This window comes from Fringilla coelebs (assembly GCF_963513975.1).
Source record: "Fringilla coelebs genome assembly, chromosome: 5".
Lineage (NCBI taxonomy): Eukaryota > Metazoa > Chordata > Aves > Passeriformes > Fringillidae > Fringilla > Fringilla coelebs.
Window position 1 is genome coordinate 56,816,853 of NC_140033.1, and position 22,815 is coordinate 56,839,667.

The 22,815-nt window shown below is 43.6% G+C and overlaps 1 protein-coding gene and 1 long non-coding RNA gene across 2 annotated transcripts; one reads left to right on the forward strand and one right to left on the reverse strand.

Annotated features, from left to right (window-relative positions):
* The first annotated feature begins 2,830 nt into the window (after positions 1-2,830).
* On the forward strand, positions 2,831-6,307 carry LOC311154114. The gene is made up of 3 exons (XR_014616174.1): positions 2,831-3,912; positions 5,659-5,722; positions 5,842-6,307. It is a non-coding gene; the product is annotated as an uncharacterized lncRNA (long non-coding RNA).
* A 552-nt stretch (positions 6,308-6,859) lies between these two features.
* On the reverse strand, positions 6,860-9,976 carry TMEM52B (transmembrane protein 52B; the record flags this gene model as incomplete). Its single annotated transcript, XM_084205453.1, has 5 exons — positions 6,860-7,110; positions 7,499-7,665; positions 8,565-8,603; positions 9,284-9,327; positions 9,929-9,976. 5 exons carry the CDS (start codon positions 9,974-9,976, stop codon positions 6,860-6,862), a joined length of 549 nt encoding a protein of 182 aa, XP_084061579.1.
* Between the last annotated feature and the right edge of the window lie 12,839 nt (positions 9,977-22,815).

Consider the following 22,815-nt stretch of genomic DNA (forward strand, 5'->3'; position numbering starts at 1 on the left):
CCGATCCGCCGGCGGGGTGACGTCACGCGGAGGGCCCCCCGCCGCCGACCCGAGCCGTGACGTCACGGGGAGGTGCCCCCCGAGCCGAGCCGCGCTCTGACGTCACGGGGAGCCGCGGTGCCCGGGATGGGGAGAGGTGAAGGGGACAGGGAAGGGCGCGTCCTGTTCGTGCACCGATTTATTGCCCGGCAATGCGTAAACAAACAAACAAACAAACAAATAAATATTTAAAAACTTTTTTTTTTTTTTTTAGCTGAAAGGCAGCAGAGCGCTGCCCGCCCTCCGCAGCGTGACTCAGGGTTATAAACACGGCCCCAGCCGTACCGGGACACCGCGCCCGCCCTGGGGACACGGCTCGGGTGCGGCCCGAATGCCCCGCTGGTCCGAGTGAGTGTGACCCGACGTGCGCTCCCCGTGGCTGCGAGATGTGACGGGCACACACAAAAGTAATGGCTTGTTCTGTCCCCGTGGATGGTGGATCAGGGCTGTTCCTTGTTAGTGGCGTCTCGGCGGCAGAAAGCGTGCCATGTGATGTGTGACACCAGGGGCGTGTTGCAAACAGCAGACAGCTGAAGGTCTGCAAACAAGCCAAAGCACAGAGCCAGTTTTGGCCCAGTTACTCAGCTGGCACATACAGTATTTGTTTTTTTCCCCCTTAGGAGTAGATCAACTCACAGTTATGCACTGATCAGCAGAAGAGCAGGTATTAATGAATGACTCAGCATGCTCAAATCAGGATAAAAATCAATTGCTGCTATTCTAGGGACAATGAACTGGATTGTGTTAAATTATTTTTTCTTTGCATACTTTACCTAGAGGAAGCAGAATTTTGCCAAGGCTGATCTTTATCTGTGCAGGTGTTTTAGCTGTAGCAGAGTATAAGTGGAACAGCCAGATGCATAAGGTGATCCATGGCCATGCCAAAGGCAGAGATAAAAGACACAGATTTCCGAATTCAACCCCATGTCTTGATGGAGGATGAACAGGGGTAGGAAAAGGTGTGTGGGATGGGATTTTTCTCACCTGAATCATGGCACCTACTTTTGGATGGCTGAAGTGTGTCTGCAAAAAACTCTGGCAGGTCCTTTACTTTCTAAGCTTTTATTACTGGTACTTTTTTTATACCAAATACTTTTATTTAGTACGGGGTAGTGTGACTTCCTGCTAATGGTCAGTTCCAGCAGGTGCATGCCCAAATCTCCTAAGGATCAAGCAGCCCGCAGTGGGAATGTCAGAGCCAGTGTGTCCCAGCCTTCACTATTCGTGTGCATCAGGTTTGTACAGGAAGCACCATCCACACGTTTCTGTCTGTCCTAGGACATGTAAACATTCTCCCGTGGTTGCCAGGTCAGAGGAGCTCAGAGGGATGAGTCAGAAGGAAGGAATTATTTTTTGCAGTCCCATAGCAAATAGCTTGGATTGAAGCAACCCCAGGGTCTAGACCCAGTGAAAATCCTGGTTTCATGGCATTAAACTTTTATATAAAGCCTGTATCTGGCCTCCTTGCTTCCTAACTGCCTGCAGCACAGCAGTTACTGAGGTGTACTGAAGGTCTGTGGTGATGCCTCTTCCTCAAGCACAAAAGAGAGGATGTTTTCTAGCCTGTTTCACCTAAGCCACCAACATATTCTGCCAATTTAAACAGACTGATCTCAAACTCCTCTTATTCTGTGAATTGCTGGTTTTATCCCCAGGACTGCTCCCAAGGCAGCTAAGGTAACACCTGGTTTTAATTTCTCATGACAAATCAGAGAGAAGTGCCCAGGTTTTTTTCCTGTTCTGATGCCCTGTGAGCTGATTGCTGGGTGACTTCTCCTCAGCAACTCCCTTACTGAGTATCTCAGTATCTCCCTGCCCTGATGGTGCAGCCCTGGATGTGCAGCCCCAAGACTCGCTCCTCCTGCTTCCCCACTTTGTCAGGCACTGAATTCCCAGCTCTTTCCTTCAGCTTCAATAATAACAATAACGTCACTGGCAAAACAGGCAGGAAGATGATACATGCAGAAGCAGTGACAAACACCTAAACATCTGACTGAGGGCTGTTAAAATGTCAGCCCATGGGCATGTGACAAACCCCACGTTCTGCATTCGTTTGCCAGAGGGAGGAACTGGAAATGGTGTTGGCTAATTTTCCTACCCTGGACTGCCAGCACAAAGTGCTCCTTCAAGGACTGTCAAAACAATATATTTTTTCTTAACCTAGAGTGTCAGAACAGCTCTGAGCACGGACTGTACTGCTGTGTCTGCAGGTCATGTGGGTACATTCTACAAGGGATTTCCCAAGCGCTGCCAGTATTGCAGCCATAGGAGCAGGAGACAAAAATATTTGCACAGAACCTGGGGGCAGGGTTTGCAGCCTGTGCCGTACTGTACAGTCCTCCTGCTTATAACTCTGGACTCCTGTGCATATTTCTTTCATTATTACCTCCCCTTGGTAATTAATGCCTCTACAGATTGATTTTTTAGATTTTTTTTTCTTAATCTTAAGTGTGGATTCTGCATATCAAAGTCTCTTTTGTCAGAAAATTTGTGCTTTGTGGTCTGAATGGTGATTAAACCACAGATGGCATACCTGAGGGCACTCATGCTTCTGATCTGCTCGCTGCCACCCATGGCACAGCCCTGGCCTGGTGCCTCTGCTGTATCCCTCGTGACTGGTCACCAGTTTCTCTTGGCACTGGATCTGTAGCACCTTCAGAGCCAGTATGGGCACATTGGTCTTGGATGAGGGCACATGGTTAGTCACTCCCAGTAAACAATGTCTAATTGTGTAAATGTTTTCCTTTACTCTAGGAAAGCACTCTGTATTTTCCATGCTGGCTGCTGTCTTGCTGCTCTATTTTCTACAATTTCTTATTTTTTTTGTTTTTTTACAAAAAAAGCTGCTCTTTCTTACCATACTTCTTGTATGGCCCAGCTCCAGCTAAAGTTGCTTAAAGGCATACAGATGATGTTCTGAGGAGATTAAGGAACACAATCACAATTGCTTCGTGATCAAAACCAACAGCAAAGGACAACAGCCCGGATTTGCAAAGCAGAGTTTGGGATGCATCGTTCCAGCCAGTGATTGGGAGTGCTCTGTTGGGAGGGGCATCACTGTTCCTGTGAAAACAAAGGAGCAACAGCAACAGTGGGGCCAGTGGGATGTTTCTGAAAACCGGTTTTTCTCAAGTACTCCTTGTTTTAGGGGAACCTAAGGGTGGCACTGTTACCAAACAAGTTAATATTTCTTTTAAAAGGAGCGTGTGTGGGGAGGGATTTGCTTTAATGAGATTTAATCCATGAATTTGGTAACAGATGACAGGCAAGCTATGGGTGATGCCCAGGTGTTAGAAAAACAAATTATAAATTTAGGGACTGATGTGCTTCAGTGCTCTTCAACCAGAGAGAGAAATTTGTTGTTGAGACCTGGACACAAAGAATGCAGAATTTATAATCAAAGACACTTACAGAAACTGGAGATGCAGGAGAAGCTAACAAAGACAATAACTGAGATTCTCTTTATCTGGGAAAAAGAAATAAATAATAAAAAGACTAAAAATGTGGATTAATTTGTATTAGAAGCAATAAATAAATAACAATAGGTGATAGAATACTATTTAATGAAGAGAACTATGTAGCTTGTAAGCCAATGAACACTAATTTCTTTATTTGCTCAAATGTATAAATAGTTAAAGGTTTGATAACTGGCATGTTCTGTGGAACTATCCACATGTACCCTAACACTGAATAAAGTTATGTTGACTTTCTAGCCTAACAAACTGGTTAAAGAGTTTATTTCCCAGCTTTTGGTGCCAGTTTCTGGTACCCCAGATGGGACAAAGAGGTGCCAACTCAGTGGACCAGAGGAATCATCAGCACTTCTGTGCACACCAAAATATTTTCAGGGAGATCTTCTTATTTCCTGGTCTGGTGAGTAGATCACTCTGCCCTTTCTGGGAAAAAGAATACAACATGACTTAAGGTACTTTATTTGAAGGTATTTTTCCTGCCCATAAATTGAACCAATAGAAAGTTAGCAGTATGAGGCTCAGAGGTTTTTCAAACTGACTTGGGTTTTGGGAAAGGTTCTAAAAAGTTGAAAAAGATTGTAAGAAGTTATAGAAAGCTTGTAAAAGGTTTGAAAGATGTTAAGAGGTTTTTTCCTAAGATGGTAAGTGGGATTGGGGCTATCTTCATAGCTCCCAGGAGAAGGGATCCCAAAGGGTTCCCCTTTGGCTTGTGTCCTGAGGAACTGGAAAAAATTGGGGGTTTGGGAGGGGTGACCCCCTGACACCAAAACAACTTGTGGAATATTGTAATCATTGGTGGCCAATACATAAACTTTATGGTTGTGAAAAGTGACCAGTTAATGGGACTGCAAATTACAAATACCGTTTTGCAAAGAATGCTGTTTTGTAAAAGGAATGCAATGGACCACCTGCACTATGCTGGTTTGTTTTTTGGGTTTTTTTAAAAATTTTTTTGATTTGTGGAATAATCCTGATTACTGGAAGGAATGTATGCATGTGCCTAGAGATCTGATGGTGTTAGCATCAGAAGAGAAGGGATGGAAACCACTCAAAGTGTGCTGCTCTGGCTGCAGTCCAGGCTGAATCCCCAGTGTCCAGCGTGTGGCTGCGGGCTCCTGTGGCACATGAGCTGGGTGAGTTTGTCCTGCAGCCAAGGGACTGCTGCAGCTCAGCACTGGGGCTGCTCAGGGAACATCATGTGGAAAGGCTTCACCTCAGAGCTGGACTTGTGCTTTGGGATATTTACTGTTTCACAAGGACAAAGGATTTGGTCCAGGAAGGAAAAGAGACTGTGTGTGCAATCCTGAGCCCCTTCCTAAGAGAGAGCTGAGCCTGACTGCAGGAAGGGCTTCCAGGAACTCCGGGTTTGCAGGCAGGATGAGCTGGATGTTCCCCCTGGAAAGCACTGTAAAGATTTCCAGGGAGTTTCTGGGCTTGACAGTACTTGACATATGTTCAGCAGACTCAAATATCTCTGCTTGCTTCAGGATTTACTGTGGAGTAAACAAGAGCCTTCCAGGAAATGTTCTGCAGCTTGGTGCAGCCAGGCCTGCACAAGCCTCAGAGAGCAGCTGATAAAAGAGGTCACTCTAACAGGTGTTCCACAAGCAGTTATAATTATTATTATTTCAGCTCTGAGCAACCTGGTCTAGCCAAAGATGTCCCTGCCCATGGCAGGGGGGTTGGAACCCATGGTTTTTAAGGTCCCCTCCAATCCAAACCATTCTACAATTCTAAGACTGAAGAAAGGTGTAATAGCAGAAAGGACATAAACTTATATGTCACTTCTTTACTTATTCCATTCCAATTTATCACTTGCTAACCATACAGTTAATAATGACTAGACAATTTAGGAAGAAGTTTGTGACCTCAAAATCAAGACCCTCATTAAATTTCTTTAAATACAAAATTCCAGTGCCCGGTCGAGGTCTGGGGCATCATGAAAGATGGTTTGGTTGTTCAATTTAGCTTTATTCTATCCCTGAAGCTATTTTAGCAACCTTCTCTAAAATTTTCTACAGTTCTAATCTCAACAGCAGTTAGGTTCCTAAACATGTTTGGGACCTAGTCCTAGTAATTGGACCTTGTCCAACGTTGTCCTTGTTCTTCTTATTTACAAAATAACTGTATTTTCTGTATTTCACAGGAAAGGAGACCAGCATATTAACTAAAGTTGGAATTTGAGTGCTTCAGCAGGAAGGGCCATGCAGGTATTTCAAAAAGATGTGACCTGTGCCTTCATACCAACATAAACATGTACATGCAATTTATACATGGCTGAATAAATCATCATGTGATATTTAATGTTGTGCTGCTTTAATGTTTTCAGGTGCTGAATCCAGGGTAGAGAGAACACTGATGTGATTCAACACTCACTTTCTCCTGACAGCCTAGTACAAGCTTTTACAGATGTGCCATACCTATGTTCATCCACTTTGATTAATATTACTGGATGGTTCAGCATATTTGTATTGACCAGGAGAGACTCACAAATTATTCAGTCTGAGAAATGGCTTGCATGTTTTAAATGGTCTTACTTCAATTGATCTGGTTTTGACAGCAACATTAGGAATTAATAAATGATACAATATGAATGCATTGAAAATATGATTGAGCTTTATTTCAGAGGTAGTGTTCTTGCTCCTCTCCTTGTTTGATCTGTTGGTACATATATAATATTTTTTAATTCAAAAATAAGAACTTGTGACTACCATTTCAGAATTGCTATATATCCCGTTCAGAACCAGACTCTGTTCATTCTATGTATCCTGCAGGGCATTAAAGGCACACTGTGTACATACTGTCTGTATCTATGCTGTCTTTCATTTCCATGCAGATTTTTTTTTTAAATTTACTATATATGATAGGCAATTTCCAGAAGTTTGGTGTTAATACTGGGTTATAATAGACCTTTGCAAATGTCTTTTTTTGTTTGGTTTTTTTTTTTTTTTTCTGTTTTGAAGACCTCTTGCCATCCTGAGGAAACTTAGGCTAAAGGCAAGAGGAATGAGACTGCATCTGCAGGCACCCTGCAGATCACGAGCCTACAAACTGGCTCAGCACCTTGATCCTGCTGCCTGCTCATTTGTGCAAAGTGTGATTCCAGTGTTGTGTGCATGTAATGAATGGGCTTGGAGAATGCAAATTATCTGAAGGAGGTGTCAAAAAGAGCCATTTGATGATGCTAGATCTGAAAATATTTGGAATTTTAGTTGCTTGCCCCCTCCCCCCCTTTTCTCAATTGACTAAGGAAGTTAATCTAAAATTCTTAAAGCCCTGCCCGCCTGAATTAGTCTCTGCATGCGACTATCCTGTGTTTTTTGCTATCAGGTAAAACCAGACATCCATCAGCGTCCTGGGAGGGCTGGCTGGGTGTCCTTGCCCTCGGCGGCCGCCTGCAGCTTTTCCTCCGGCACCGGCTCCAGGTCCGGCACCTTCTGCCCCGCCTTGGCCACGGTGAACCTGCTCATGTGCAGAGCTTCTTCGTACACTGGAGGGGTGTCGGGGGCACAGAGGGGAGGGGGGCCCTGGGCAGCGTTGTGGGAGTGTGCCACGGCTAATATCCTCCTGGCAGCAGGCCCAAACACCGAGTGGAGAGCTGGAAGAGAGGAGACCAAAGCCGTTTGCCTCACCCTGAAAACATCGTGTGGTTAGAGGAGGGCAAGGATATCCACAGGGAATAGGCTCTTCTCTCCCACTGCCAGAATGTTTTCCTTCTCCTTCAGTCTTCCCTAAAAGAGTATGTGTGTGAAATCCCGCCAGCAGCATCCCATAATTCCTCTCCCCTGAAATGCCACTGAGCCCTTATTCCACCCAAACACGTCTCACAGCGGAGCGCCTCAGTTTGCAGCGCGCACAGAGGTCGCTTTCCCTCCATCCCGCCGTGAGCTTCCCTGGGTCAGCCCCGGCTGTCCCCAGCTGGGCTCACAGTGCACCCCCCCTTCTCGGGGTGCTGAAGTCCCCAGGATGGGGCAGGGCCAACTCACAAGTGATGGTGCTCTGGAGGGTGCTGTCATGGTCAAAGGCGATGACGGTGACCTCGTAGGGCTGGGGACCCGCCTCGTCCCCTGCCTGCTGGCACTGGAAGCAGCACCTCACGCAGACAGAGACCAGGGCACACAGCAGCAGGAGCCCCCCGACCACCAGCACCAGCCTGCAACGGGAGGGCACACAGAATTAGGACAGAAAGATTTTGTTTACAGGATGCCTCTGAATGTCTCTGATTGCTTACGGCATGGCTAACCTCAAAGCCAAACAAAGTCACCTGGGGCTTTGTCCAGCTGAGTTTGGGCAGTATCCAGGGATGCAGATCCATCATTCCCTCCAGGCACCTGTTCAAGTGCTGCACCATTGTCAGGGGAGGCATTTTTACTCCTGTCTAATCAGAATTTTCCTGCCTGCAGTTTGGTCAGCTGCCTTTGTGCTCCTACTGAGCACCTCTGAGAAGTCCCTGTCTTTATCTTCTCTCAAGATCCCCCCTGGGTAGTGGAAAACTGCAATTACTTTATCCCCTTAGCTTCCTCCAGGCTGGAGAAGCCTGGTTCTTTTCATTGGCTTTCCAGGGGACTGGTTCAGTTTGCCAACCTCTGTTTTGTACTAGGGGACCAAAACTAGGAATTCCAGACATCTCGTCATGAGTGAGAAGAAGAGAGGAAAAATTGGATCTTGCAATCTTCTGGCATACCCTTATCCACTCAGCCTTCCAGATGTTCAACAACTACCATCCTTCTTAATCTCATCCTGGTGGGAATAACTAAGAAATCAGACAGAATTTACTTTAAAAATCAGTCTTTTGGAAGGCATATTGTGCCATGAATACTTTATTAACAGTGTTCATATGACTAAATATGTGGAATAAAAAAAGAGGGTGGTGGGTCAACTTTTTTTAAAGACTGAAATATCTAAGGGGTTGCTTTGCTCTTGTAGAGCTTTAGAGAATCCCAGGGAAAAGGAGGGGGTGGAATCACTCTTGAGCAGGTCACATTTAATCCCATCCTTTGCTACTGGAATTGTCTAGAGATGCAGATATTTAAAGTAAAGATGTTATCTTACCAGATGTACCACAGGCGGTCCCATTCTGTACCTGAACAGCTGAAGAGAAGAGGGTACAAGAAATAGTTATCCACAGAACACCAAATAAAGGCAAAGATCCCTATGGTACCCTCCTCCCTCTCCCCTCCTGCTCCTCACCTACTGTCCAGATTCCAGATGCCACAATGATGAAATACTCATTGTGCTTTGTGGAGGACACAGCTGTCCAACCTCATCAATTTCCCTGTCAGGTGAATTTCCCTTTTGTTGGCTTTATATCTTGATTTTTTTCCTGGTATTTATACTTGCCCAATTCCCTTTGCAAACCTTAGAGATCTGCATTAATGTTTGTTTTTTTCTCTTTTTCTTTTTGTCAATATATCATTTCAGTTATTCTTAAAAATTATATCACTGATAGTAGTATTCACCAAAGTAGTATATTTCAAACCATTTTTTCAAGGAAAGTTTGATTCTAAACTTGTAATCCCAGTCAATTGAAATTACACCAGAAGGCTCTTAACTATTCCTGTAATGAAAATAGGCAGCAGGAACAGATCAACATGTTGATCAATAAAAATAGTAATTGATAGAGAGATAGAGTTCATATTGAAAGTAATGGTGATTTTATATGATTTTTTCATACAACTAAATTTTCTGGGAAATGTCAACCATGAGCTCATAATGCCCATGTCCAGTATTGCCTTTTCTCTAAAGAAGAGCAAGATTGACAAATACTTAACAGTTCAGTGTTAAGGCAGCCTTCCTCACCTCTCACGTGGGGGAGCTGGAAGGAGAAAAGCAGCAAAGACACAGCTAGAGTGAATTAAATCTTTGTCAAATGCATCTTGTATATCTTTCATACTATGACTCTGGATCTCCTATGGTTAGGATGCACTGTTATCTATCTTCCATTGTTTCTGTTGTATATTTTGCTGTAGATTTGAAGTTACTCTTACCAATTGTTTCATATATTAACTTCCTGTAGTCCTCAAAATCTTATTCAGTACTGTTCTGAACTTCATCATCACCACAACCTTCCCTTTCTCCACTACAAGCCATGTCATTCTCCAGCTGTAGATCCTTCTCCACACTCAAATATTAAGAACATTTAAACACCCTGCTTCCTATTATACCCACCCTGGTTTGAAGACTGCTCTGTCCCTCCAGCACTCCTATCCTTTTCATTCCTTTTCCTTGGGTACCCTGATGTCTGAGTTACCATCCCCGGAATAGTAGCAAATATTATCTTCTCTGTGTGTGCCTTTAAAATGTCCAGCTCTTTCTAATATCTGGGAAATTATCATTCCTAATGGCCCTCCATCTTTCCAAGGTAACTCCATAGCCGAGCAGAGACCCCATGAAGAGGAAAGTCAAAGGTGACTTACCCATAAGAAGCTCCCTAAAACAAAGCAGATCATGTCTGAGTTATGCATCCCTGTAAGGTGGTTCTGTGGCCTCTTGGTGTTTCAATCTGCTTGGAGTCTTCTTGTTCTTTCTACTTTCAGTTCATCCTCACCAGTCCAGTGGCCAGGAGAAGGAACAGCTTCTGTGCTATGTATTGAATCCAATCTCTTCCTCCTACTCTGCTGCTTTCTGCCCTTCAGGTATTTGCTTTTCCTCTTTTACTTTTTATCACTGGCAATTCCTGATTTTTTTTTGCCTGTATCTTTTTGTTATTCTATTGGCCCAGTTCTCTTTCTCTTTTGAAGGGATCTCTAAAACCTTCCAGTCAGATCAGGAGAAGAGCAGTGGCTACAGGTTCTTACTTTAGATGTTTAACCAGTTCAGTGAAGGGCATCATGAGATCTCTGTGGGCCTGACCCTTCCCTTCTTTGAGCAGAAAGGGTCTCTGAGTTTGTTCATTCCCAATTATTTCTCTCCCCGCCCCTACCCTGAGGGGAGTGGGTTGAAGGTCATGTTACTGACCTGTTTAAATGGAGTTCAGATTCCTCTCCATCCTCCAGTACCTTTTCTGCTCCTGCACTCACATTGTCCTACCTCTGACCATCCAATCTACTGACTTGGAAGTGAAAGAATTTGCCATGTAATAACCATATCCAGCATTATATATATATATATATGCAGCTATATGTATATCAAGATATATATGTACGTATATATATGCAACATATATGTATGCAAATATATATATATATACACACACACACACATATGCAGCAACTCCTATACCTCCCCTTTTAAGGCTCTGCCATCATCCCTCTTACCTGTTCATGTCCTGCTATGTCACTCCTGCAGCTGAGTCTGTGCACTCACAGGTCCCTGTTCACTCACAGGTCCCACTCCCAAACTTCCTGCAAGGCCAGCTAAATCCCCCTCAATCCCTTGCAGCAGAGGGATTACATGTTGATTCTCCTGTCCTGGATACTATTAGTCCTACAGCTGGTTATATTCACGGGCTTCATTCAACAACCCATTAATTTTCTCTGTCTTGTAGAATTGCTTAAAATTTCTGTAAGTGCTCATGGTTATGCACAGTGTTATTACAGTCATGTAATTGGGTTCTCCTAATCTTTCTCTTTTGAATAGCTGGGACAGAAAAAAAAAAATGCTCTGCAGTAATGTGTAACTATTTGTGTTTGGGAACCACCTAGGACTGGTGCATAAATGTTTGTTGAAGGCAGGATAGCAGCTAGTGAGACATACTGCCCCTTGTTGCATACAGCCCTTTCCCATTAAACTGGTGAATCATTAGCCCTGGTGGTGCATTTTAGAGCTGCAGAGCAGAACCAATGGATTCATGAACTCAATGTTTTCTCCCAAGGCAAGCTAAAACCCATTTGCCATTCTCTAATTATAAAAGTAGTGGTGCAGTATAAACATGCCTTAGCAGTACTTTACCCATCCATCCACCCATCCATCCATCCATCCATCCATCCATCCATCCATCCATCCATCCATCCATCCATCCACCCACCCATCCATCCATGTCTGCTGGAAGGAGGTTTCTAATGTACAAATAACAAAGAAAGAAAGAAACATGACCTACTGATATTGTATTTATATAGGAATTGACCAACAGCCTTTTGGTCTCCTTCTCCTAAATTCTTTGGTGTATTATAGAAGTCTTAGAAGAAAAGTCCCAGCAGAACTGTAAAATAGCTTTTCTTGTATGCATGGCTTTTGAAACTGGTGGGATTCAATGTGGAAAAGAAGTACAAACCACCAATGTTTCCAGGGCTTTTTATTATCAGTGTGATAATTCAATAGATCATAATTTGATTTTAACTGAAATTCAGACATATGATAATCTCAAATTCTGGGATGATCCAAATGCAGAAATAGCAGGAAAAGTGACAAAAAAATCCCTAAAGAAAAAGCTGCATGTGACACAAAACAGTGACCCCTCCAAAAGGATTTCATAATTAATTCTTACTGAAACTTATTGAAACTTACTCTTCTTCAATTTCTCTGGCATTGCTATTAACACTCCACTTCCAGTGTTACCAAAAATAGGTAAAAATACAAACCCTTTAACAGTAATGTAGCATTAAGAAGCAGGCATTATTTATTTGGCTGGATGCACGTGGGGATATCCTCTGGAATATTGTGCATGCTGAATACAGAAAAAGCTCCTATTTAGAGGCTTTATTTTACACACATATTCATTGATTTTCCTGGAATAAACATACATTTGATAATCATTTTCCCAAAATCATTAACATACTTTCCCTCCTCTCTGCAGATGTGTTTTTCTGGGGGTCTTTTTGGTGGTCCCTGGTGGCTGGTGATTCCAAAATCAAACCTGACTGCCTGGTGAACTGATAAAAGTTGGCACAACTGGGGTGGCTCCTCTCCATTTCTTCTTCCTGCAGAATGGGCATGGTGCAGTTCCATAGGCCAGTGGTTTTTCGGGAATGATCATTGTCTTGACCCACCAGGTGCAAACAATTCTTCATCTGGCAACAATCTCCCCTTAAGCCTTGTGAAGCTCATCTTTAACTGTTCCAGGAGGTGGCCTTTTCTTGCTTGAGATTGTTTTTTAAACAACTTGGACATTGCACTGTTACAGATTTTTCTATTTCAGTCATTCCCACACTAAGTACAGAGTTTTGGAGACTAGATGTCGGGGAGTCAGTTCCCCTGAGGGATTTGTTGTGCTCTTTTCCCATTACTTTCATCCTTACAGGAAGTGGAACTTCAACCTGCTGGCTGTTTGTTACCCACCATCCCTCTTGGAACTTAGTGGCTTTTAATATATTTTCTAAATATTGATCTTCACTGTCAGAATTAGCCTTCAATTATGCCAATTTATTTTTGTGGCACTAACACAAAAATAAGATTGGGGTGCCCTTTTCAGATGTTCCTTAAGCTGCTTTGTCTGCCAATCGGTTTCCCACTGTAACATTAGTTTGTCCAGATTGAAGTGCTTTACAATACATCACTGCCACCTCCTTTGGCTTTTTAACTTCTTTCAGAAGTTAAATTGTGAACTTCTTCTAAAGTTCACAAATTCTTCTCTGTGTTGAATAGATGATCCTTGAGCCGATAGCAGTCCTCTTCCCTTGCACTGGCTCCATGGGCATGAATCACAACAAATGCATATCTAGGATCAGTCCAGATACTCACTCTTTTCCCCACTGCCAAATTCAATGCTTTTTAAAGTGCTATTATATCTGCTTTTTGGTCTGATGTATTGTTAAAGACTGAGCTTCTAATACCTCAGTGGCAGTCACCACTGCCTATCTTGCCATCCATTTTCCATCTTTTATGAAACTCCTGCCATCTGTAAATAATTCTAAATTAGGACTCCCTACTGGTTCATCCTGCAAGTGGGTTCTGCTGGAATATACCTGTTCCATGATTTGGAGAAAATCCTGTGTCAGGGCTCCCTCACCCACTGCCTTTGGATCAAGGAAAACTGCTGGATTCATGGCTGCTGTCATCTTTAACTCCACGTCATCCTGTTCCAAGAGCACAACTTGGTATCTGAGCCTCCTGCTGGGACAGCCAATGCCCCTCCTTTTACTCCAATATGGATGTCACCCTGTGAGGGACAAAAGAAGTGATGTGCTGTCCAGCCCTGAGCTTCTTGGCCCCTTGGATCAGTAGAACAGTTGCAGCAATCTCTTGCAAGCATGCTGCCCATCCTCTGCTCACGTCTTCCAGCTGTTTGGAGAAACAGCCCACAGGTGTCCTCCAGGTTCCCAGCTTCTGCATCAGGACCCCCAGGTCCCCTCAGGTTATCTGAGCATCCAATTTTCCCCATAACTCTCTCCCCAACAAGGGGACTGGGCATTAAAGCATGTATAGAAACTGATGAGTAGTGCAGTTCTTTCCTAATTTACATTCCATGGGCTGTAAAAATGACCAAGTTTCACTTTTCTCTGTAGCACCAGTTATATTTACCACAGTGCACATTTACCACGCGTACCAATTTACATTTAACTATTAGCAATTTGCAATTTACCAATTTACACTTACCATATCCTTACTAAGCTTTCCTTTACATGTATTCAATACAGAATAGGTTGCCCCTGTGCTTACTAAAAATCCCGCTTCTTCTTTCCCCAGCCTCAGGGGTTCAGCTGGGGGACAATCCCGCGTTTCCCTTCAATCTTCATCTTCTGGGCTAACAGCCTGTAAGGCAGGGTCCAGCTTCCCAGCCTGCGGCCATTCCCGCTTCCGAGGCGCCTTTTCCTTCCGAGCGCGCTCTGGTTTTCCTCTGACCGCTGGCCGGGAAGCGATGGGAGCCTCCCGCCTGCCTTCCCCTCGTTCCGCCTCGCCTTCCTCCGTCTCCTGCCCTGTTGGGCGGTCCCTCAGCACCCTCTAGAGTTCCAAGTAGGTTTTCGCGGCTCTACTTTTCCTTTCCAGCCTGTCACATTGCCTTTTCCCCACCTATCTCTGTTTTAATATGCTTTCCAAGCTTCATCTAACAACTTTCCCGAGTCACACCGCTCCGGTCCTTCAATTTTCTAGAGTGTGTTTCTAATATCTGGGGCCGACTGTGCTATAAAGAAACTGTATTTCTATACATAGAAACTATTTCTATCTTTATAGAAACTGTAAAGATAGTTTCTAACTGCACAGCCTCCTCTAGATTCTCAGGACCCAGATGAGTGTATTTTCTGGCAGTTGCCTTCAATCATTCGATGAAAGTCGCTGTCCTGTCCTGCTTCACCTCACACAGTTTTGACCAGTTCATGGCTGTCAGTCTAGCATGCTTTACACCAAATAATACCCATCTGTGGTACCCTGCTAAGTGCTCTCCAGCCCAGGGAAATTAGGGTCCCACCTTGGCTCTGTTGAAGGAAAACTTTGATCTACAGTTTCTTCTGTTATAAATAAGAAGCTTGACTAGGCCAATATTCAAGCAACAATCAATTTATTAATTAATTATGGTAAAGTATGAGCAAAACAGCTCTCTGGGTACAGTGGAGGCAGTTTTCCCTCCAACTGCACACCGATATTTGGGGCTTACAGGTATTTATGGGGTACTCAGAAGCTTTCTCAGCAGTTTCTATTTCTACTTGTTTACATCACAATTCTATACACTATTGTGATTTAGTTTTTCTCAGGATGTGTCCCAAAAAGGAGGATCCCCACATGATGGTGGCAGCCTCCGAGATGTTGGTCCAGTTTCCGCAAGAACAATGATGAATCCCATCTGGTGAAGTCCAGCACCCCAGATGTGGATCCCCCTTGTTATTACAAGGACTATCAGTGATGTCCAGCTTCCCTTGGTGAAATTGTAAATCCTGGAGAGGATGTCCATCTTCCTTTCTCAAACTGTTTTTCTCGGTTTTGTTAAGGCGTGAGATAAGCATATTTCCTTTCTATATATTCCAAAGCTATAGTTTCAAGGATACAAACAATATTTTAAAATTATACTTAAAAAGGTTATTATTGCAGCACTCTTTAAGGCCTGACTACAAGCAAAGAGCAACATCCTGAATGCTGTAATTCAAATGCTCCTAAATTAATCCAGGTTAATTGCAAACACAGGCTAGGTTCAGAGGCCTTCTTCCATGCTTTACTTTCCTCAGTTATTATTAGAATTTGCAGCTGTCCCCTGGTAGGTGTCCACACATATTGCAACCACAAATATACACATTTCCTTTCTGTGCCAGACACGAAACACAGCTTTGTATTTCACACTTCTAAGTCTCCATGAGCAGGTGCCTCCTCCACCTGCTTTCTACACCATCTTTTTTTCTGTACTAACCAGTGATGTTAACTAATAAATCATCACTTGTATATCATTTCAGTCAGGGTCTTGAGTCTGACTTATGGGTCCTGGTGTAATTCCAGCTGTTTGGGTGAGCCTTGGTTTAGCAGCTACAGGATCACAGGATCATTTGGGTTGGAAAAGGCCTCTGAGACCATCCAGACCAACCTGTGACTGATCCCCACCCTATCAACCAGACCATGGCAGTAAGTGCCATGTCCAGTTCTTCTTTAAACACCTCCTGAGACAGTGGCTACATCACCTCCCTGGACACTTCCTTCCACTCCAACCTCACCAAATTACCTTTAGATTTTTCCACATGTCAGGATAAGGACAGCCCCTTGCTTTCTGTCTTCTTTCCCTTTCTCCACTGCTTTAGCTTGAACTTAATAAAATTGCCCCCCAGCCAACCTTGCAGACAAATGGTGTATGAAATTATCATGTGAAGTGAGACCAGAAAGGCTTTGGCAAACCCTCTTTTTAAATGTTCCTCCTAAAAGCTGCAGAGAACACAGGCTGTTGAAGAAACCAAGCTTTTCCCTTCAGTGACTGATGCTGAAGCAGTGCCACATGTTGTTCTAATTTCCTTGATTCAGCTACATAACACAAAGGAAAGCAAGAACTAGAGTTGCCTAGCATAGTTCCAGAAAAGCAAGACAGCAGCTTGTGCAAAATAATGGAAAAAAGTGCATTTTTTTATAGCTAGACATTAATGAAGTGAGCTTTAAGCCTAATTTGAAATGACTGGATGTGCCAGTGTCCATGAATCCTGAAAAGTCAGAGCTCAGGATCAAACAAATTCACTGCGAGCTCATCCATGAGGGCCATCACAAGGGGAAAAATATACTGTACATACCCAGGCCCATGTTACAGCTTCAGTGGTGTCACTCCTGTGCTTTCTACTGCAATTCAGACTTACACTTGAAGGAGGGCCACACACCTGGTGAAATGAAGAAATAAAGATACAGGGAAACAACTATGGGGTGCAGTCGATCAACTTTCCATGACTCTGGGAAATGATGCTGATGTTGCTTTTCTTGGGGGCACAGAGAGAAACTCCGACCTGAAACCAGCAGTTCAATGGGTTCAATCAGCTAGTTATTTATGGTTGAGCTATATGTGTCAGATGGCAACGGGTAAAAGCACAGCTCATTTCTCTGGTGATGCAAGGACAATGCTTTCGTAACTATAGAGCACCCACAGGTCAGCACAGCCCCCTTGATTTGTGTTATACTCCCCCTTTTGGAGTTTCAGTAAATGTGATGCCCCTGAAGTCCACCCCTATTTAGGACACAGGGTTTTACTTCATTCTGTTTGTACAAGGTGTACAACACAAAATGTAAAGGGCCTCCTGAAGTGAAGAAATTGACTGAAAATGCACTATCTTGCCTATCTGGGTTGTGAGGTGGTTGTTTCATGCAGAGTGGTCAAGGTCCCCTCTGCTGATAGCAGGAAGCTGATCTTGCTTCTTCAGGGAAACTGCTCCCAGAGATTTCTAAGCACAGAGGATAATTAGCAACTTTCTAGTCTGAGGTGACTACCCTGTCAGAGACTTTTGTAACATCTAAAACCAGACTCCAGTCTGGTTTTCCCATGCCCTCATATGGATGCAGATTTGAATTTACCTCTCCCCCCTCTGCAGGGGAAGAGCAGGAGGCAAAGAGCTGGCATCCTATGTGATTTCAGAGGGGGAAGGCTTGGAGTTTTTGGGCAAAAAATAGCTGAGACTCTTGGACAGCACAAACTGCAGACTATCCCTCTGTGTTTACACCTATAGATTAAAATAATCTATCTCCTCAGCTACACAGGTAGTTCCATCTCTTCTGGGAACAAGGATGTCCAACAAGTCTGATGTCCCAAAATCTGTGTATACAAATATGTTGCCAGATGGGGCATCAGAGACTATGGGGTACAGGTCTCACCAGTGTTTAGGGCAGATATGCCCTGTTTTATTAAAGATGTAGAGCAGATGGAGTGAGGAATGCTCAGAGTCCCATCCAGCCTGGCCTTGGACACTTCCAGGGATGAGGCAGCCACAGTTTCAATGGGCAATGTGTGCCAGGGCTTCTGCACTCTTTAAACCGAATACTTTCTTGCAAGTATCTAATCTAAACCCAGTCCTTATCTGAACTATTCCCCAAGTTTCTGTTGTGGTCAGCAAAAAGAAATTAGCATTTTTAGAGCACAATATATCTCAGTCTGTTGTCGATTTCTAAATTAAATGTGAGCTGTATCCTTAAAGCCTTTGTCATTCCTGGGAAAAGTCAGCTGAGAGTGACCATGCTGGATCTCCTCTGTACACACCTTGCAGGCTGTTCCCACTTATCACAGAGGGAGCTTTAGTGTCCCCTTGGACACTAAAGTTGGGCAAGATGAACTCGTGTGTCTGGCTGTTTGTTCCTGTGTTTTAAGAAGTATTTGCAAACTGCCTTGTTTGTTTTTCAGAAATGCTTTGGCTTCTTCTCACCTTGGCCTGGTTTTAGCTAAAAATGGTATTTAGGTAACTGATTTATGCCAAGTATGTGCATCCTTTTCTGCACATTGGAAAAATGGTTTTCTTGTTCTCACATTGCAAGAGAACAAAGGACGAAACTGTCCTTTGGGTTGCTGAAGGCTGATATCTGTAAAGCATTAGAACTATGACAAGCACTTATAAACAATTTCAGGCCACTTCTTTTTTCCTTTTTCTTCACTCCACTTGATAGTTTTGCTAGGATTTTATTCTGTGTCTTGCCAGATCAATACTACATCTAGTTAAAATACACACAGCTTTCTAAAAGTAGGAATAGGGAAAGGGGAAGAGAGCTAGGACTTCAAAGCTCTCCAACTAGTGTTATGGAAATAAACATCCCCCTGCCAAATTAACTCCCCAAATTCAGCTTTGCCTGTGAAAGGCCATATCAAGGTGCCATGAGCCACTGCTTTGAAGTGAATAACACCTGATCCTTCTGACTAGAGATCTTTTGACTGAGAAGCTCTGTGCTGATATCCCTGTGTCACCTCTGCTGTGCAAACAGGGGAAAGGCCACAAACATCCAGCTTCTCCTGAAGCAAGGTCTGAACCTGAGAGCCCTGAACATGAGTCCAGTAAAATCCACAGCCTGCAAAATGCTTCAGGCTCACACAGGAGAGAATCTGAATTAATACTTCAAATGCTGAGTGGTTTTCCTGCTAAAACCTGTGTTTCTGCAGGAGATGGATAGATGGGAAATGAAAATTTCCTCAGCTTCTCTGGCACTTGCTGGATGCCTCAAAGCACAGTCTGCTGTGGGGGCAGCCAGGGAATATTTTGAAGGGGTAAAGCAGATATCTAGAAAGTCTGTAAGCTTTAGTGTAGGAGTAACCATGGCAAACAAAGTGTTTGCAAAGGCCCAGCCTCCATAATTTCTCCCAAAGGGCTCAAGTGGGAGAAAACTGATTGTCATTTTCACCTAATCCCCTCAGCTGAGCTCCTGCTTTCTGAGAAGCACTTCTCAGAGACAGGTACCCCGGGAAACAATGATGCCAGGCAGAGCACTGGGCAGCCAGGAGCCTGCTTTATCCATGTGTATGCCTTTGGATGCCAGGCTGAATAATCCAACTGGCCTGGTGCTCATTTGGCTCATTTGCTAATGGCATCAGTCAATGCCATCAGCCCAATGCAAGTTAGTTCAGAAAGAAGCTTTGCACAAGACATGTCTGAAGTTAGACATTCAGGTAGAAAGAATTCAAGATAACTGATGACTGAAAATAGATGTTATGTCAATAATATGTCAGACACCTGTCTCAGTTGCCCTGGTGGCTGGCTGGACATCTTTTGGTGCCTGAACTGATGTCAGTGAAAAGGAGATTTACTTTCTTTCTGGAGGCAGAGATGGGCCTGCCGTGGATGGATGAAGGGGGACCACTATTCAGATTATCTGGGAAAAGAATTAAGGTTATTTGGATTGGGCACTTAAAGGACTGGTCAGCCTGAGTCAGTGAACAATAGGGGATGGTCTCCAAATAAAAGAGGAACAGATCTATATTTCCATTGGATTGTGAACACGAGAGCTTTTTTTTTTATTATTTTTTATTTCAGTTGGCTTTGGAAGATGCCTCTGCGTTGGAGATCTGCCTAGTGCAGGTCACTAGTCAGCTTTTCAAAAAGCTTTTATTGCATTTCAGACAAGCAGGAAAACAAATGGAGTCCCCTGAAAACAAACAAACAAACAAACAAACAAACAAACAAACAAACAAACATTAATAGCAAAACAACCCTCCAGAGCAAGGAATCTGGATTGCTGAGTCTGATCTCTGGTGCCTTTTGCTCTAATATGAAAGAAGTAGAAACTCAGATATTGGTATTTCTACTCTTCAATATTTAACTTTGTTTTTTTCTCCTTTTTTCAAATAAACCCACTTACCCAGTATGAAACATTTTTTCTCTTAGTTCCCTGTAAATTGTGACTTGTGCAATTATCCTAAGCTTACATTGATGTGTGATGTTTCACTTTTAAGGATGCCAATCTAAGCCCACCAGACTCTGCTTCTGAAAGCATTCTTAGCTGTCAAATCGAATACAAGTTGTTATCAGTAGAAAAGTTGTCCATGTTTTTTAAAGGTTGCATAGTTCACAAGTCGCACCAATTGCTGCCAAGTGGGAGTTATAGCTATTTGTTGTTAATAATTTCATGTTGTAATCACCTGTTGTTAATAGTTTTTCTTTAACTACCAGTTGTTGATGGTTGGGAATTTCCCTTTTTGTCGAGTATCACCCTGCTGCTTCCTGGGGGATGGCACCCTGGATGGTGAGGAGGAGGGGACAACGGGGTTGGCATGCAAATGAGGAAACCCCTCACCAAACCTAGCAAGAAAAACCCCTAAAAGCCACGAGCCAACACAGAATTAAGAGATCAAAGTTATGCCTAGATGTGAGGAACAGAATCCAGTGTCCGCTGAGACCCTTTTTACCTTTCACCCTAACCTAAAGACGTCGGCTAGAAAGAGGACCCCGAATGTCAAACCAAACAACTGGGGATCTCCTGGTGCTCTTGTGAGGATGGAAGCCCCAGCTCTGCCTGCAGACCCACGGGAAAAGTGGGTCTGCAGGCAGACTGCACTTTTCCTCCTCCTCTGTGCCACTCCTTGACCCGTTGGTTCTTCCCACCCGAGCTGATTTTTAATAAAGGCATTAAAAAGGAGAAAGATCTCCTGCCCTATTTATTTCACAAGTCAAGTGATTGATCTTCTAGCTAGCAGCTGCAGCATCCTCCAGAAGATCATACAGGACTTAGGTCCTAAAAGCCTCTTGCTCTTTTCTAGCACAAAATCATCCTGCCTATGATCCTGTACTACAGGGCACCATCATTTATATTTTCAGTGTAAGACAAAAATACAATTTAAATATTGATTCCAAGTGTTTTAAATCCTTCATTTTCTTGAAGTTTGCTTGCATAATAATGGATTATAGAGTAACACTAAAAATGGTGTCATTTAAATTAGGGTTTTTTTCTGGGTTGAAAAATGAAACACAGCATTTGTCAATGTTTCTCATTCTCTGGAGTTTTAATAATGACCCCCAAATCAATTTTCTCATTTGCTGCATAGTTAACCCTACACATTCAGGGCAGTACCAACATGTGACACTGAAAAAGACTGAAGCTGTCTGGACACTGTCCTGGATTGCCAAGCAAATTGTATTCCATTTGCCATCTGTATGGCAGTTGTCTTCTGTTAAGTGGGCAGTTTTCCTTATCTCTTCCACAACCCCTCCTCCCTCCGGGGGGACATCTGCTGATAAGAGGCTATTGAATGTCACTGCATGACTGATAAGAACTATGGCATCCCATTGTGAGATGCTCCACCCAGAGGGAAGAGCCAAGCATTCTACCCAGATATAATCTTGAGATTCTGGAACACCAGCACGGCTTTCTCCACTGGATGTTTGCAGAGCTGCCTCTTCCACTGGAGAGGAAGACTACACCTTTCTACAGGATCCCTGCTCCAATGGAACCACACCTGACACTCCAGGAGGACTGCAGCCACAATTCCAATTGGACTGCTACCAACACCCTGACCAACAGGGTGTCAGGTTGTGTTCTGACTCTGACAGTGTTGTTTTAGTTTACTGCATCATTTTATCTTTTTATTTTCTTCCCTAGTAAAGAACTGTTATTCCTGCTCCCACATGTTTTGCCCTAGAGCCCCTTTAATTTAAAATTTACAGCAATTCAGAGGAAGGAGGTTTACATTTTCCATTTCAGGGGAGGCTCCTGCCTTCTTTAGCAGACACCTGTCTTTCCAAACCAAGACAGACACATTCTGTTCAAAATGCCTGCACTGAAAATGTGCAGGAAAACATTTTCAGTGCTTTTGGTAAGGTTTTTTTTCTGTGATTTAATAGTCCAAAGGGCTACGTTGTGTTATCAAATATAAATTGCACATGGGTAACACTGAGGTGATTGGTAGGAACAAGATAAAGGAAGCCACAGGCTGCCTCTGTCAGTATTGTTTGAGAGGGTCATAAATGCCGTGAGATCCAGATGCCTTCAATTATGCAAAACTTGAAGATGCTTTTAAATAATGAAATTCATACCAGTGCAGTGTTCAGGAAAAAGAGCTAAAGATTGTGAGGATTGCAGCTAACCAGAAAGAGAGGGGAGAAGAGCAGAGGTGTGCTGAGGTTGGTGTGGACAGGAGAGTGACAGGGGAAAGCTACTGATGGATCTGAAACCAGAATCCTGCATGCGCTGGTGGGGAAGGTCTCAGGTGTAAGAAAGGGAATGGAAGCATCTCTCCAAAGTAGGGCTATGGCTGAACCATCCTTCTCCCTCTCTCTGCTGATCTGAAATCTGGACTTCTCCTGGCTGACAAGAGGATGGGCTGATCCACTTTCACTGCCCACTGCACACAAGCTGCTCTCTGGAGAAACTCACAGCCTGCTTGTGCTGTGGATGCCCACGGAGATCTCACTGACTCTGCTCCTGCTCATTTATAAATAGACAAAAGAACTTAGCCTTGGGGCATTGGACACTTCTTCAAGACCTCCAGACAAGTTATAATAGTCTTGTACATCTCTGGGGCTTGCAGCTCTCAATCCCTCCCTCACATGAGAAAGAGCACGAG